The sequence below is a fragment of the Candoia aspera genome, chromosome 2 (assembly GCF_035149785.1).
Source record: "Candoia aspera isolate rCanAsp1 chromosome 2, rCanAsp1.hap2, whole genome shotgun sequence".
In the NCBI taxonomy this organism is placed as follows: Eukaryota; Metazoa; Chordata; class Lepidosauria; order Squamata; family Boidae; genus Candoia; species Candoia aspera.
The window spans coordinates 173864319-173882352 of NC_086154.1; the positions used below are offsets into that span (position 1 = coordinate 173864319).

Consider the following 18034-nt stretch of genomic DNA (forward strand, 5'->3'; position numbering starts at 1 on the left):
GCAAGTGGACTACAGGCTCACGCCTGGCCTGGGCTAAAGGAAGGTCCATGGCCCAAACAGGCGAGTGACTCCATGAAAGGCTGCAGGGGGCCGTGCCTTTCTGGCTGGAACGTGGCTATCCCTGGGCAGAAGAAACCCTGAACCTGGGGGATGAGACCTCCCGCCTGATTGCCCACAAAGAGCCTTCTCTTTTCGTTACCAATGAACATCGCAGCCATTCTCCTCACTGAAGCCTGCTTGCTCTTGAAGTACCAAAGGCAGGTAAACACTTCCATCTCCAACTGCGACTCCGGGATGGGGAACCGAATCTAGGAGATGAGGCAGAAAGGCAGAAGTGGGAGATTCCCAAGTGCTGCGTGCCCCACCCATGCCTCTCACCTCTAGAGGGGAATGGGAGCCAGACAAGGGCTCTTACCAGGCGCTTGGTGATCTTATGAAGTAGCTCCTGCAGGCTGTAAGTCCCCCCCGCCAGGAGGGTGCCCCCAAGGTGCCAATGGAGGGCCTGTGCCAGGTGCCGCAGGGTAAGCTTTGCTGCCTTCAGAAAAAGAGGAGAGAAAAAAGCTGGGGCCATTCCTCTACTGCTCTCCTTGAGTGAGTTGGCTAGCCAAGCCGCCACCCTCTTTTCCCAGGCAAGCCAGGCCCTCACCTTCGCCACCTCCTCCTCAACATCCTCCACGTGCATCAGCACCGCAATGAGGGTGTGGATGGCTGCTATCCCCTCAAGATCTTTCCGGTGCTGCAGAAGAGGCCAGATGTGTTTCAAGGCTGCCCTTCGGATGGTTACCGCCTCCTATGAAGGACCAAGGAAAAGGTTTTTTTCCCTTGCCCTGCAAGAAATGGGTCCCGTGTGGCTTCACAGTTAAGGTTCCCATTGACCTTTTCCTCCTCTTCCAAGCAAGGAGGAGCTGAGGACTCACGTGGTGGAAGAGTGAGTGGTACTGGGCAGCCAAGGAGGCATTCAGGGGTGTCCAGACTTCCCCTTCTGTCTGGAGGCCGAGCTGCTCCGCCAAGCCCAAGAACTCCAAGGTGATGGTGGAGCTGTCACTGCTGAGCCCACCGAGGATGGCATGGCAGAGCTCCTCGGGGCTCATCATCTGCAGAGAAAATGGGAGATCTGAAAAACTCTCCTCCAATGAAGGAGAGAGGACAAGCCTAATCTTCTCTACCAAAGCGGAGGAGCTCGGTATTTGTCTATCCCCTGTGGGCGAGGGCCACTTACCACCTTGTAGTTCTTGCAGAGATGGAGAAGACCCTTCCTGCTCAGTTGGTGAACAGTCTGGCTGCGGTGTTCCATCCAAGCCATTAGCAGTTTCCAGGTCTTCTCCATGGGGGCTTGGCTCTTGTAATTAGCCAGCAGCTGAAAGAGAGCAGAGCAGTCGAAGGCCCGTCAGTGGCCGGAGGAGGAAAGAGAAGGAGTGAGCCAGCTGCACTGGGGAGAAGGTGCCCAAAAGACCCCCAGGGAAGATGCTTCACCCTCGTTCTTTGGGGAAGCAGGAACATGCCTCTAGGCTCTCCCTTAGCTGCAGGGAAAGCAAGAGAAATGGCTTTTGGAGCTTGATTGCTCCCAACGGGACCTAAAGGTGGTCTGGGGCAACTCCCATTTTCTCCTCCACATCACCCTGCTCGCCCAGGTCCCATTGGCTCCCTGGCTCAGAATCCTATGACGGGGTGGGTGTGGGTGGGGGGGATTTTCCCACCTCAACAAAGAAGGCCACCACTGCAGCTGAATGCTCCTTTGCCTCTTCCTTCTCCAGGACAGAACTCAGATGTCTCTGGAGGCTGCACGTGGCAGAGGGGGAGGTCTCCGTGAGGGCCCTGCAACACACCAAGGCTCTTTTGAGAAAAAGACATCAGACGGACAGGCCATGCTGGGCTAGAAGAGCAGAAGAAAGGTTCTCTGTGGAGAGAAAAGCTGCCCTTTGCCCTCTGACTTACGTCACCAACATGGCCACGCCCTGGAGGCAGCAGCTGGGGCGGCACAACATCTCCCTGCAGCTCTCTTCCAGGGTCAGGTGTGCCACCCTGGCTAGCAGCACCTGGATGGTGTCAACCGTCTCCCTGCAGGGAAAAGAAGGCCAGAGTCACCAAGGCACCAACCCATAGTCTGAGGGGCAGAAGAAACCCTTTGGGCGACGCCCACAGGGAAACATCCCTCTGCACGTTCTTTCCCTCCTTTCCCTGCTAACACCACCCACGAGAAGAGCAAAGAGGGAGGGAGCTCCAGAGGGGCCTTTCTTCTCCCTTGCAGCTGTTCACCACCAAATGGGAGTTGCTGCATCTGTGTGAGTATGTCCCTCCACCCCACCCCACCCCACCCCACCCCACCCCAAGGGTGTTCTGGAAACATCATGGATGCCAGATTCCATTTTCTTTCTTTTCCTTAAAGCTTTGGGACAGACCTCATGAGAAAAGCAAGGCGCCCAAGCTGGGAGCACTGCGTGTTTGAGAGCTTTTTTTCCTGGGGACTATATAACACCTGGCCTATCTAAGGGGAGGACTTGCAGGGCCAGAGGGGCATTGCTAAATCAGAAATGCTGCTTGGACGTGCAAAAAGAAAAAGAGGAGGCTTCTCCTTCCCAGTGCCACTGCTTACTCCAGAGGCAGATGGTCCCCTCCTTGGCCTGATGTATTCTGCTGCCTGGTGCCTGTGATGATGGTATCCACCAGGCAGAGCAGAACTTCGGGGAACCAAGCCTCCAGCATCACGGGGCACTCCTCGGACCGGACGATCCTCCTGATGAGCCTCATCGCTCTGGCCTGAGGAGGGAAGGAGAGTCTGCCTCACTGTCATGACCCCGTTGCAAGGCACAAAGAGCCTCACAACGTGGAGCATGATCATTAAGAAAGAAAGGAAGCAGATAATCAAATCAACGCTTCAACCAAGCACCCAAAGCACCCACACCCATGGACTCATATACAGATGAAGGACTTCAGATAAGCAGCAATAGCCCGCACCTGGTGCCCTGGAGGACACACCTGAACCAAGAGGACAAGGACAGCAACCGGGAAAACACCCACACAGCCATCAAGAAACCCATCAAGGGGAATGGGGACAATGGAGGGTGGAGAAGCACGGGACCCCGCAAGAGGGGTATAAACAGGACACCTCACCACCGCACCCCCATTCCCGTTTTTCTCTCTGTCAGATCCGTTTCAATAAACTGGAAATCCTTAATCCCTATTAAGTGAGTCCGTGTCTTATTCGGAACGAGGCTGGCCCTGACACTCACCCACAGAGCTCCTTAGGCAAGTTGGCTAACAGAGCCCACCCTACCTCTTGGTAGAATCGCTCTCTCTGCCAACCCTCACCACCCAAAGGACCTTCCTTCCTCCCTCTCTCCCCCGCTTCCTTCCCAAACTCCTTCTCAGCAGAATTCAAGAAATGCCTTCCTGTTTGCCCATGGGGAGCCCATAGACACAGAAGTCACAATGGCATCTCCCAGAGGGAGAGGCTGAAGTCTTGGCGTACAAGAGGATCACCTCCTTCTGAGCTCTACCCCTTACCGTAGCTGCGGGAAGAGGATGGGTGGTCTGTTCCTCTCCTTGAGGAGGCCAAGGGCCCTCCTTCTCCTTGGCCAGGAGCAGGAACAGGACCGCATCCCCGCTGCAGTACGGCGAGGTGATGATGTCCCAGAGCAGCTCGCCGCAGGTGCTGGGAAGAAAATCGAGAGGAGACCAAGTCAGAGCCCTCTGCCTGTCTCAGGTCCACTAGAAGAAATATGGAATGGTCGGCCTGATGCCAGACTTCCCTGGAACTCAAGGGAGGAAGAACCCACAGCCCTGCCTACCTCCATGGGAGCTCTAACAGGCGGTACGTGACCATTTCCAAGTTCTTCCGGGCCACAACTTGTAGGCGGTGCACAACCTGGCTTGCTCCGAGGGAGGGAGGAGAGGCCAGGCGGCAGATCTTATCCAGGACTTCCTGCATACACAAGAGAGAAAGAAAGAAGAAACGGAAGGGGATGGTGAAAGGTCGATTCCTCCAGGTGAGAGCTGAAGGAATTGGAGGTTGCAGGAATAGGTCCTTTTCTGGGGAAGCCTTCAGTTTAACCCTGGGTGTCAAGCCTTACTCGACATTCTTGCAGAGATGTTGACTGCGTCTGGGTCCCTGTTGTATTCCCCTCTTCTTCCGGGGATGTGCTGTTGAGAGGAGAAATACAGGATGATTAGATCTAGATTAGGGGTCAGTTTGTGGAAAAGGAGTCATAACTGAGGTTCTGAAGCAGGACAGAGAAGTAGAGCTTTGATAGAACCGTGCAGGATCCAACCAAGGGCCCCTCTGTTCCCTGGAGAGGTCCCTCCACCATCAACTGGTCGGGTGGCATTTTGCCTCACACCCACAGCGCACCAGCATCGCCGTAGGTCCTTCGCTCCACTGTGAGAAGAGAAGAGAGAAACATTTCTATCCGCAATAGCCACCATCTTGCAAGGCTTCCACCAAATAGATTAAATAAACAAGCGGAGAAGACCTCATGCTTTTCAGCCGTGTGTTGTGGGGAAGGGGTGGCAGTCCCTCAGCGGCTGTAGAGGTGAAAATAGGGCACCTGTTTGAACTGAGACTGGGGTCCCAGGTCTCGTCCTGCAGGCTGCTGACATCGTCCAGGGTATCTTGGGCTTCTTCGGGGGAATCCTGTGAATGACAATGACTCCTCTGTGTCCACAAAGGGAACAGTGACCCAGAATTGGTAATTCCATGGAACTTGTGGGCTCCAGAATAAAGAGAAGGCCTATCCAATGCAGGATGCCTGACCAGGACGGTGCTTCTCTTGCATGACACATCTCCCAAGTTGGAGGAATCCCCCGCCCTGCCCTGCCCTCCCCCAGAAAAGTAGGCTTGCTACACTTCACCTGTTAAAGCCCTGTCTAGAAGCAGCGGGGAGCTGGAGAGGATGAAGCAGAAAAGGCGTGGGCAGGGGGCCACACCCATTTAGGCCACCAGTCAGCCGCAAAGGGCCCGTCCCTGCTGCTTTGCAGAGAATGAGCTAATTGCATGAGCTTGGGTACCCATTTCCAGCCTGTGTAAGTTGCCCCAAGGGTCAGGCTTTCTCTCACCCCAGCTCCCCACAGCAGCCCTGCATGGTACCCTCAGGCTGGGAGAAGTGAATTGATGGCCCCCCCTCCCCATGGGCCTCCCCAGCAGAAAACAGTTTGCCCTTCTTTACCCATGCACTGGAGGAGATGCTGCTGGAGAGCTCCTCAACTGTGTAGGTCCCCTGCCTCTTCTTCTCCAGGTCCTCATCCCTGGGGAGAGATTGAAGGGCCAAGATCAAAACTAGCAATGGGCAGGTGCCTTCATTGTCTAATTCCCCCTTGGCCCCAAATGGCCCTTCATCCCATTGATTAAGGAGAGAAGAGAAAGCTTCCTGGCCAGGGGGTTGAGCAAACATCCCATAGAAGTCTATCCCTCCCCTCAGCAGATGTTTCTCATAGCTTTTTTTCTTGGGGACGGTACTGCAGCCGTCTTCTTGGGGGCTTCAGAATCCCTCAGCTGAGAGCAGTACCTTGCCGAATCCGGAATGGACTCCGCGTCTTCAAAGCTCTGGTCTAAGGAGCCCCCCTGGGCTTCCATCGAATCCTGCAAATGGCATTTGTTCCTATTAAGACATAAATCCAAAGCCCTCTGCATCCCAACAGGATGGCTAAAGCCTTGGGCGCAAGGTTCGGTCCCAGTGCCGACAGGAAGAGAGCCTTTGGAAGCCTGAAGGTCAAGAGGATATATAATCATCTACAGATTGGTTTTTAAGGGGCCATAAACCCTTGTGCGTATTGCAAACCAGCAGATGTGTAAAAGGGGGCAGGTCAGAAACCCAACTGTTCTTTTTTCTTTTCCTTTTTTCAATTTTTTACTCTTCTTTTTGACTTTCTTCTTTTATTTTTTTAGTACGTCAAATTTGCTAGATTTGTTTCATTTGGTTCACTTATTTTCCTTTGTCAACATGTATAAAAACACATATATACATACTCATACATATATACATACAAACATACACATACACCAATTAACAATGTGGAGACTTTAATTCAGCTTAAGTTCCAAGCCCTTATCAGAAAACAAATATCTTGACTTATGCTCTTCCTTTATTTTCTCATTCATTCCTAATGTTATATTTAATTTTGAAGAAAGGGTTAAATAACTAATGCTTGTAATATTAATATCCAAAATTACAATTAATATTGATAGAGTATTCACTTATCGATATACATTATTCTAAGGCATCCAAATCCCAGAAGATTAAGAATTTCAGTTTATCATAGAAATGTTATTGTACTGAAATAATATATGGTATTTAGCCTGAGAAGATGGAGCAAGAGAGTTGGCCTCGTTGCCAGACCTTCCTTACCCCTGAGGTGGCAGAGCTGTCCCCATCACGAGAGTTGTCCTGCTCCTGCTCCTCGACTCCTTCCTGTGCCTCTCGGGTCCTGACCGGAGGAAGGAGGTGAGGCGTGGAAGAACATCCAGCCAGCTCCGCCTCCCCTTTCCCAGACCGGCCGGTCAGTCAGTCGGCCTTTCGTTCCCCTGCAAGCCCCTTGTGGACAGGAAGCAGCCTGGGGGGGCTGGGTGCTCCTGCAGACTCATGCGGCCTGTCAATGGGGCCCCGCCGAGCCCAGCCCAGGTTTGGGAGAAGGCCTTGGTACCTGGCAAGGGGCACAGGAAGGTCTTCTACTCTGTTGTCCACGTAGCAACAAAATGGACACCTTCTCAAGACATTCTGTGAGCAGAGGGGAGCAGAGAAAGAGGCCTGAGCCAGGGAGAGAGAGTCGGGGGCCCTGACTTTCTCCCCCCTTCATGGTTTCTTGGCAGCTGGGGGGGTCTGGCTTACTCTGAACAGCCGTCGTAGTGCCATAGTAGGGGCTGGATGGCACGAGGAGAGGGCACCAGCAGGAGAGACTCAGGGGAGTGTCGGCCAGCCAGCGGGCGAGTCCAGAAAGGGAGTGAGCTGCCTGGGCATCGGCTGGTGGCTTTATAGGTGGGCTCGGAACCTCGTTCCCTTGGCAACCAACGGCCCCAATGGCCACTTTTGAACCTACACAACGATGGCGGACCTATAGGCAGGCTCGGAAGCTCGTTCCCTCAGCAACCGGGGAAACAGCCCCAACGGGCACTTTTGAACCTACACAACGATGGCGGACCTATTGGCAGGCTCGGAACCTTGTTTCCTCAGCAACTGGGGAAACAGCCCCAACGGCCACTTTTGAACCTACACAACGATGGCAGACCTATTGGCAGGCTCGGAACCTTGTTTCCTCAGCAACTGGGGAAACAGCCCCAACGGCCACTTTTGAACCTACACAACGATGGCAGACCTATAGGCAGGCTCAGAAGCTCGTTCCCTCGGCAACCGGGGAAACAGCCCCAAGGGCCACTTTTGAACCTACACAATGATGGTGGACCTATAGGCAGGCTTGGAAGATCGTTCCCTGAGCTACTGGGGAAACAGCCCCACAGCCACTTTTTGAACCTCCACAAGGATGGCAGCTCTCTCGGGGCCAGGAGTGGCTGGGCAGCCCAGTGGCCGACTCTCTTGGTGGCCTTTGGCCTCTGCCTTCTGTGTGGGAAGCTGTCTGTTCGTGAGCAGTGCAAAAACACAATCACACGTGGCACAAAGCACAGAGAGGGGCCAGAGAGGCTGACTTGCTTCTCTGTGGGGCCTCTCGGGCAATCTGACTTTCCTTTCTCCTTTAGGCCAGCACAGCCTGGTATCTCCCACCCTCCACTTAGCGGGGTCTGAGTCCTGTCTGCTCAGAGGAGAATTCCCTTCTTTCTTCTGGTGTGGGGGCCTGGGGTCTGAACATGGTGACAGAGTTTGGGGGGCATACAACAGGGGCAGGGCATCCTCTCCAATGTCATTCAAAGCCACCTTCCCTCTGTGCCAGCCAGCCTGGAGGTGCTGCTGGTCATGTAGGAAGCCCAAGAAGGCCACTAGTCACTCGTCATAGATACAGAGCAATGGCTGGTGAGGGCTGCAGAGGAGATGGGAGATTCCAGGTAACAATGGGAAGTGAGGACCGTGAGATGGGGAAATGCCCTTCAATATTCTGGGCGAGGGAATCTTTTTGTCCTTATGCCCATAGAATTAGCAACTCTCAGATGGATCCAAGGCTGTTTCAAACCCAAATTAAGGCCCCATCTGCCTCCTTTTCAGAAAGATACTGTTGCCTTAAAACTCAGGCAGCCTGAGTGGCATGGAGCTGAAGACCTATTCCCTGAATTTGGAAGAGAAACAACCTTTGCAAAGGTGGCTTTCTGCCTACCCGAAAACATGAATCACAAAGTATTTCAGGCAAAAGCAAAAAGCCTTTATTAAGGGGGATCAAAATCTTTTATAGGGTACAGAAACAAATGATACATACATTCAGTATATGTGACACTTCAGAAAGCAAGTAATCAAACAATAAGAGGCATTGATGTGACAATTGAACAATAGAAAACATTGATTCTAGATAACATTCCACAAATGGCAAATTTACAAGTTACATCAATCCCTTTCCCAGCGGGGTTTGTTTTAAAATCTTTTAAAACTTGCAAGTGTATTCAAGGACTTTCAGAATACACTTCTTATTGTTTAGTTGCTGAAAAGGCAAGTTATCACATACCAGAAGAAATAACCTTGGCCCAGAAGAAAAACATGTTTTCCTAAAGTTAGAAAAGAGGCCTTAGACTGCCATGTTAGAAATGCCAATATCACCTTTCCTTAAAAGCTAATATTGAAGCCTAACAATTCCAGGTAACAATACCTGTAATCAAAAACCTGCCTGAGCCCGAAAAAACTGCCACATTATCGGTTCTGTCCTCTGAGCCCACGGGCACAACTGTTCAGTCCACCATGTCCCCACCGGAAGTCACCTAGCTTGTCATTTCCATGTGATTGCATGTCTTTGTCAGAGTTACTATTCAACTATTGTGGGACTGCCTCTCCTGAGAGTATCTGTCCATCCTACCAGATCAAATAGGGTAGGCATGCTCCAGGTCCGTTCCCTGAAATCTTGCCATCTAGTGGGACCTCCGAAGTGTGCCTTTTCCACGGCTGCCCCTTCCTTATGGAACACCTTCCCACCAGTGATCCCTTTTAGCCTTTCAGAAGGCCACCAAGACCTGGCTTTTTACCCAGGCACTGGAGTAGAGTGAGGATGTCTGGAACTGGTCATCATCCAAGGGGATGATTGAGGCAGTGGGTTTTGTCTTGGTTTATGGTTTTATGTTTAATGGGGTTTTTTTTGTTATGATTCTGGGTTTTATTATTGTTGTGAGCTTCCCAGAGTTGTGTTTTAAGATAGGCAGCCATACAAATCTTTTAAACAAACAAACAAACCTATTTAAACTATATGGATTCCACCCTAATTATGAGATTCTAAGCAATGCCCAACAAGGAAGAACAACAAGCATCCCCATATTACAAACCCCATTACTACTCCAATAAGTGCAATGAATTGATGGTTACCCACAATCATAGTGGGTCAGGATGGCCTTTGCAGCCTTGAGGAATTCAGGGAGGATTGGGGCCAAACGTACCTCTGGAGGAGCATATTCGAAAGTTGGGGGTCTATTACAGAAAAGACCTCCTATCTCTCCCACACCCCGTGTACCTCTCGTGGGGGTGGGACCCTCAATAGGCCCTCCCTAGAGGTTCAGACTGGGCAAGCAGCACCTTATTTGCCAAGAAGTTTCCTGATAGATCCCAATATTATGGGGTATCTTTTACATCTTAATGAAACTGCAACACTCATACAGAAAACGCAACTGAATGTCTCTCCTCCCTTCACTCTGAAATACAGCAAGAGGTCCTACAGTGCAGCCCTATAGTCTACTCCAAAATAAAACCAGTTGACTTCAATGAATTGTCTTCTGTCATACAGTATATTTTAGCTTGACAGCACAGTTCTAAGCATGTCCATTCAGAAGCATGTCTCAGTGACTGAGATCCCAATTACCACTGGCAAAGTAGAATGTTTCACCCTTCTTTCCTGCATGCCTTCGCTGTCACATCTGTATGTGATCCAACAGATAAATAGGACTGAGTAGCTGAGGTCCATAAGGGAACTGCAAGTTCAGAAGCCTCAGTCAGTGGCAGAACAGCAGTTTCTTAAAGAGAATTGAAAGGTGTGTTATAGAATTGATGTTACTATGAAATACAGCATCGCATTCAACACGTCCTTGACCTGCATAACATCCTCTGAGTATTCACAAATCAGCAACCTGTAGCACAGCTGGGAACTTTATTTGTGTGTGTGTGTGTGTCTTTTATAGCATTCACATTCTAGTATGCACATGTGCATATTGGTTAAAAATTTAAAATCTAATGCCAATAAAGCTACAGAACATATTCTCCTCTTTGGATTTGGAGAGTAAAAATCAAGTTGGAAAGGCGAAGTATGTTCTGGAAGGGGAAATTGTTTCTTTAAAAAAGAAAAAAAAAACTTTGGCTTTTCTTTCCTATTCTTTTAGAAGGGCTTAAAAAGAATTCTACCACAGATCCTGTTGGGAACAACTTTAGCAATTTCGCTGCAGAGGATTTATAACTGATTCACAGTAGGGTGAATGCTAGCCAGAATAAAAATCAGATAGTATTTATCCTATCCTGGAAAGATTCCACGGAGGAGGAGGAGGAGGAGGTTATTTTACAGATGACAGAGAGTCTCTTAACAAACGTTTTAAAAAAGAAATCCAGGAGCAGCTAGCTCTTTGAAGAGTAAAAGCTTCTTTCTGGTTCTTCTGTGATTTGCCTTGTGATCATACAACTTTACATGGTCAGTTCAGGAAGTCCAAGGAAATGGGCTTATTTTTCAAAGAGCTCCTCACTAGGCTTTTTAACATGAAAGAGAGAGAGAGAGAGAAATTGAGCCATCTTGTTAAAATGGGAAATTAATAATTCAAGCTCCACTCATCCCCAGATTCAATCTCACAAATTTTCTTGTGGATTTTCAATTTAAAAATCAGAACAAAAATTTACCTGAACAGAAAGCTGATGCTCTAGAGCAGACTATTAAAGGAAATTGACTGCCCCAAATCCACCTAGCAGTATTATTCTATTATTTTATCACAACCTTTCCCAATTTGGAGTACTCCAAATGTCAGTTCCCAGACTTGTAGTTCTAACAGAACTGGAGGGTAAGAGATTGGGGGAGGCTGTTCATATTGGGGGAGTCTTCCATATTTATGGCTGCTTCAGTGCCTTTTTACCCCTCTGGATTACTGCTTCTCCCTTCCTCCTATGGTATATGGGCAACTCTACCCAACTGATAATATTATAGCAAACAAAATGACATCACAATACTCTAGTCAAGCAGATATGGTTTCCATGTGAAGTCAATGGAGAATAAGGACAGTCCTTCTGGTATTAGTTACAGGATAGGATCACACAGTGGAAGGATTGATGTCATGACATTACATAGTCAATCAGATTGGGCTGGGTACTAAAATTACTGAAATCAATTAAAGCTGAGAAAGAAAGACCAATTATAGCTATTTTTAAGGCACTGCCAGAAAATGAATTACGTTTTTCAAACCTGCAAAGCCTATTCTTAGGCAACAGTAAATAATTTTGCCTTAGTTCTAATTCTGGACCACATAAAAATGTACCTGCTTTTCATAAACAGTTTTCTGATTGAGTGATTCAGATGTGTCCAAAAGGAGAAGCTCTTCCAAAGGATCTACTGCAGTTCACCAGCAAAGGGAGAGAAAGGAGCCAAGAATCAGTGTCTCTGCTCACACGGCAGTGAATCGGTGAGTTTGTGGGCAAAGCCTCTGCAACCTCAGCTCCATCTGACATACTGTTGCCCACCTGCTTCCTGGTTCTTTCTTCCCCAAAGTTGCATTTTGTGTAAGCCAAGGAATCCTACACATTTCTGCTGGCTTTCAGCCATGCTATTTATGGAGCTGAATGCATGAGAGGCCCACCAACGTTTTCTTTCTCTTCCTCTAACTCAAAGATGATATGATTGCACATTTTCAAGCCAGATCCTCTTTAGGGGAGTTTCTTCTGTGACTGCATTTTTACAGCCAATTGTTATTTTCTTTGGCACTGAGGTACAAATTCAGCTTGGGCTCTCATGTAAATAAGGATGGCGTTCATAACCTGACTCCCCACCCTAACATTTTGTAGCTGATGTGTAAGAGTCAGAAGCCTCCAACAGCCTGAAGAATTTTGCCTAAGCCTGAAAAGCTAATAGTTTTCTCAGAGAGAAAAACCAACAGTGAGAAGTTTCTTTTTGGATCAATAAGAGAAAATATAAAATGCCTTTTTTCTTTGTAACTCTACAGGACCTGTGATTTATTGGTTCTTCTAGCAAAATTATAGGATAAACTGGGGATGCCACTCCTAATAAAACTTGGGGTAAGATTCTTGACAGTGGCTATATCACCATTCAAGAGCAGACTACCCCATTCCCCTTGAAAACCTCTGTCTCAACAGATTACATTGTACTCTAATTAGCAAATATAATATGTCACTAAGTGATTCTCCTATAAATGCTTTGTCATGACATTTTTGGACAGAATTTTAACCAGTTCCTAAAATATCATCAAGAAAAGCTATTCTTCCCCTGGCCATAGACTTACAAACTAAATGATTTGGACATAAAAGGAAAATGGGATGAGGAGGGAAGAGGAGGAAAAAAAAAAACTGGAATTCTTATTCATCAGCTGGACCAGCCTGAAATGTATGCACCTCAGCAAGCATTTGTACAAAGTTATGACGGGTTGCATCTATTTCACACTGCAAATAAAAGCTGTTCCAGTGGCATGAAGGTAAGTTGGTTATAACCCAAATCATTTAGAAATAGAGCTTTTCTCACATTGGAACTGACCCAACTCTTGGTCCTGTACTCAGCTGCTTCTGATCTCTGATTAGTTAGTGCTGGGTATAAAAAAGATGTCACATGTCTGTCTTACACAATCCTCACTTTCTTGTTATTTTGCACAATTTGCTTTATTCTATAAGGATTAGCAGAGAGCAATATTGTGCAATACCACTACTCTGTGTGTGACCTCTCCCTCTCCCCTACCACCAGTTCATCCAGCTGGGGAGGTTATATATTTATTTTGCACACAGTGTTGACACCCCCCCCCATTCCTATTACTGGCGGCGGGGGGGGGGGTGTAGCCATTTTTGCAGGAAAGTACTGCTACAATGATTTCAGCAGAACATTTTCATCTTATCATTTTGGTGCCTTTGTGCAGATACTGAGAAGATTTGAGATAGTGGGAGAAAAAAAGTTTTGGGCAAAGATTTTACAGCAATAAACGGGGGGGGGGGGGTTTGATGACCTTCAGCTGTGGCCAGTAGGATGAATTCAGCATACTCAGTAACAATGGAGAGTCTGCAGAAACACCTGTATGCATTTTTGCTGCATGTTCTTCTAATATAAACATGTCGATACACATGTGTCCCAATTCAAGGGTGAGCAACTTATGGTCCCCTAAATCCCATCTGATAGCCCTAAAATTATACATGGACATTTTGAGACGGGAATACATAAAAACTACAGTGTATTACTAAAAACAAAAAAATACTAGCACTATCACCACCACTCTCTGCATGGCAACGATATAGTCATTCCCTCTACCCATTTCTGAGTCTTCAATCCTCACAAAAATTTGAAGTCCAGCTCTTGGCTCATTCATGTCCTAATTATATGCATGTTTGCCAGTTTTCCCCAGTGCATTTCATGTACAAGCCCCTTCCAATTTGATGATTCAATGTCTTCCTCTATTATACGCATTTCTACGCCTGCTTATCCTAATGTGGTTTCTTTTGTGCACATTTCCCTTAAAATACATTTATATGTACACTTTCTTTCTTTCTTTCTTTCTTTCTTTACTGTGCAGTGCTTAGCAAAGTCCAGAACCGTGCAGGGTGTACCATATGTACATGTTCCACTTGGGCGAACGCTTTTCACATGCAGTCAGCGCCTCTGAATTTTCAATGTTGGCGCAACTGTGCCTGGACCAGCACTTGGAAAAAAATCCTCCAAGGTTTGCCTGAGGAAGATGAATTCTTTGGATGCTTTTTCAGCAGGCAGCTTAACTTGAAGAGGCGGTCATGGTGCATCTTTAATGGTGAAGAGCAACCGGGAGCTGAAGTTAGCAGGAGAATTCAGAACAAAGATAGTGGAGAATTGCTGGATGATCGCAAATCAGACAGCTTTATCCAGACAGACACCATCAGATTAGCTTCCCTGAAGCCAATGCAAATGCCAGTTTTCAAAATGAAATCCAATAAAGGGAAACTTATTAGTGTTCACTACCTGCCTTGTCCCAAAAACTTGAGATAGATGATAATATAATACAGTTATAAGTTGGGGCTGTAGAGGCAGTAAAGTCTCAATGGCCTCTTAGGATCCATTCTGACCTTGTTGCGGATAGACTAGGAAAGCGCTGCTGTCGGCCTGAATTAGTCAGGTGGTTCTGAATGGAAGGGAAAATAGCTCAAGAAAGCTTAAATAATGTACTGGACACAGACTTATCGTTACCTGCACGTACTAAAGAAGCTGGTCGACATGCAAATAGGAAGCAAAAGGATCAGTCTGCCATTTGGGGATGGACTGGGGGAGACACAGGAAGCTATGTTGCTCTTTGCAAGAATACCATGGCACAGATGCTTCTCTGGACATCTGATAGAAGGAGCAATATTAGTTGTGGCTCAATGCTATGCCAAGTCTGTATTTGTAAATAAATTCAATAATTACCATATCAGGTCTCCATATTTTGAGTAATATGGAGATCTTCTACGTTGGAGAATTTGGGAGTGTATAAAAATACACTGAGGGTAAAATCCAGAAGCATCTCCTAAACAATTTCTAGTATTCATTCAATTGACCACAAGTTTTCTATTGACTATCCTGAATGCATCTGCAATGCATTCACTTCCATTCCCTACCTGCAGTCTTCATTAGAACATATTCACGAGTCCAGGAACAGAAAATGTGGATGTAAACTCACCTGTTTAGTTATTTATTAGCTGAGCCCTACTGCTCACCTTTGTCGTGGAATTAATAGGGTGTAACAAAAATGACAGCATTTAGAAATAAAGCTAAAGGCGTGTCTTGTTTTAGCCCAAGAGCAGCCTGGTGAGAGAGGTTACTCCTTTCTCCCTTTTAAATATTACCAACATCTGCACATTTTCAGAGATCAGGAGGTAACTTCTCCCTTTCAAGAGACAAGGATATGGAAAATTAACTGCTTGGGTTTATGTTCCAAGCCCTGATGACCTACAAAGGTGGGTTTGTGCATAGACCATCAAATTAACTCAAGTCCACTGAGGCTGGGCGGCCAATAAATTTAAATAAATAAATAAATAAGAGCCAGTACTGACACTGTAACCTCCTGTTGGCATCAATACCATTGATCAACCTAGGAACTCTTAGAGAAAGAAAACCCTGAAACATACTCCAATCATATACAAATCAATGGTATAGTCAGTGCCGCTGTTTTGGCGTCTCACTTCTGAGATAACTTATCACTATCAAGTGCCCATAGTCATAACAAACTGTGGTTAACCCTGATGCAGTTGCTTGAAAAAACATGTTCCAGCCTGATTATGTTTGCTTGAAAAAAATACACTGGATGCAGTTGAGTTACATTAGTCATCCTTCCTTTTTATTTTACCATATCTGGCGCCTGAACATCTAGGAAATCAAGGTATAGTTGTAGTTGTGTATTCAGACAAGCTCAGAAGAGAATCAACAGCTTGTTGCTTTCCAATATTTTTTGCCCTAGAATATGTTGCTAAAAATTTGAGGACTTACAATGATTCCCCCAAGATTTCTGCCAACTCAAAAATAGTTGTCTTGCAACACTTGATTAATAAATTATTATGGGATAAGATGTTGTGGATTCCAACTTAACGGATAGATGATAGATGATGGAGCTTAATCTTAAGTGAGAAATATATACTTCCATAGTTTGGAGGTGGGAAAGATAGTAAACAGTAACATCAGAAAGAAATTAAATGCAGTGGTGATGGTGGATGGTAACAGAAACATGCAAGTAGTGGTAATTCAGAAACAGTTGTTTAGTATGATACTAGCATCTTTACATTAATGAACTGTTTAAGACATGTACTGTGAAAACTCTTGGTCTCTGTTCAACCTATGAGTAAGCAGATTGAATTGCTTACTAATTTTTTAGCTCAATTGTTTCTCAGTTTTAGTTCCTGATTATTAAAGAAAGTTAATGAGAACCTAATCTGACCTAGGCATTTCAACTTGACAAATAAATTAGCAGATTGATTAGAGTTACTGGAACTGGGCAGCAAACATCTGGACATCCACTCGATGGCATTAAAATGTTTTCTATATCACTTTGCTGCCATCTACTGGTCATCTGGATTTTTTTGTAGCTCAGATATGGTAGCCGTAAGACTGATGAGTCAATGAGAAGTGTCTTCTCCCTATTCTATGACCTAAGGAATGCAGTAAGGCTTGTTTCTTTCTTTGGTGTGGAGTTAAGGGAAAACTCACATGTTTTTCAGAAGAGACTAGAACACTTTATCAGATCTGAAGATTCAGGGAGCCCCAACTCTCACCTCAGAAAATCTGATGGGGAAACAGCATTGCATGGAACCATTTTAAACTCTGAACCTCTAGCTTTGTACACATAAGGATGGCTGCAGGTCAAAAAAATGTCAAGATGGCACTCACAACAGTATGCTGCTTATTAAAAAACATGTGGAACTTCAATTGCACTGTCATGGCCACCATCTTGCTGTTGTTTTTTTAACCATACCTTGTGGGCATCCCAGCCTCACCACAAATATTACAAGATATTAACAGCTTCCTGTGAACCTCTTCAAGCGCTAGTGCTCCTGTGCAAATAGAAGTTTGTGTTATAAAATACACAAAGAAGGAAGTACATTTTTGGAAAGCATTTGGGAACAATTTAAGTGTAATAGAACCTGGGTTCAGGCCCCAGCTAGAAACAGAATCACCCTCTGCATTTCCAGATTTATGCTTTCTGCCTGTGTAGGTAATAATGAGCTAGGTGAACCAACAGACTAACTCATGAGGAAAAAAATTGCTTCCTATATACTTATTTGAGCCAAACAACTATCAGTTAGGGAAAGATACGTCTCCTGCAAGCAAATTAATCCAGGAAAATGATACAACTCCACCCTTGTGTTTAAAATTGTTTTGTTTTCTAATATAAATATACTTCTACCCTTATCCTATCTTCTGATGTGACTTCTAAGGTCTAAAACAATCTGTCACATCAGTATGAGCTTTTAGAAGATGCAGCATGCTTGGCTAGATTCAAACAGGGTTGGGTGATTTGTGGTTTGTCATGCTGAAGGGACCCCACTATTCTCTTAGCATGTTTTATGCACTAAGCCTTTACATTACACCATAATATAAATTATGTTTGGGAGAATACGTTATATGAACCCAGTCATTGTTAACCCAGCTTTATGATTCAGCAGGTTGTATGAACCCCAGCCACTTGGCCCAAAGGTTTCCTTTGTTATGGTGGGGATATTTATCTGAGCTGCAAAAAACTGAATGAACACTAGATGGCAACAATAAAAAACACAATTCTTGTTCCTGCCACCTAGTGGTAATGTGACATTTTGCTATTCAGATGCATTAGCTCTAGTTACAGACCACTGTGGCATCATGATTGTGGATTTAAAAAATGATTTGAGAATTATTATTTGGTCAAAATAAATATCACTAGGTCACTCTCAAGTTTGTACTCATATTACCCAAGCTGATTTTGACCAGTGTTATTTCATTCCTCTTGTACAGCCGGCCTCTCAGATGCCCTGCAACTATTTTATTCATAGGCAAAATGCAAACCAAGGGGCAGCAATAAAGGGGCAACAGAACATTATTAGCCTTTTTCCAGGGTCAGATACAGTGTTGATTATTCAAGCAGTCTTTTCAGTTACTAGTAGAACATCAAGCTCAAAAAAGTTCATGCCACTAGATGTTGCCTCAAACAAAAAGCAATAGCAAATGAGAAGGATCCTGCCCAGGAAAAAAAAAGAAAGAGATTTGGAAGGTAGCTGAATAACCTAGGATGAATTTTAGTTATGCCATG

At 46.0% G+C, this 18034-nt stretch overlaps 1 protein-coding gene across 1 annotated transcript; it reads right to left on the reverse strand.

Annotated features, from left to right (window-relative positions):
• Nucleotides 1-17: 17 nt before the first annotated feature.
• LOC134492461 (uncharacterized) lies at nucleotides 18-4102 on the reverse strand. The gene is made up of 11 exons (XM_063296634.1): nucleotides 3789-4102; nucleotides 3505-3652; nucleotides 2594-2757; nucleotides 1936-2058; nucleotides 1698-1815; nucleotides 1274-1357; nucleotides 918-1094; nucleotides 647-790; nucleotides 416-535; nucleotides 200-308; nucleotides 18-121 (listed from the first exon to the last, which is right to left on the reverse strand). Exons 1-11 carry the CDS (start codon nucleotides 3926-3928, stop codon nucleotides 18-20), a joined length of 1431 nt encoding a protein of 476 aa, XP_063152704.1. The 5' UTR covers nucleotides 3929-4102.
• Nucleotides 4103-18034: the final 13932 nt, after the last annotated feature.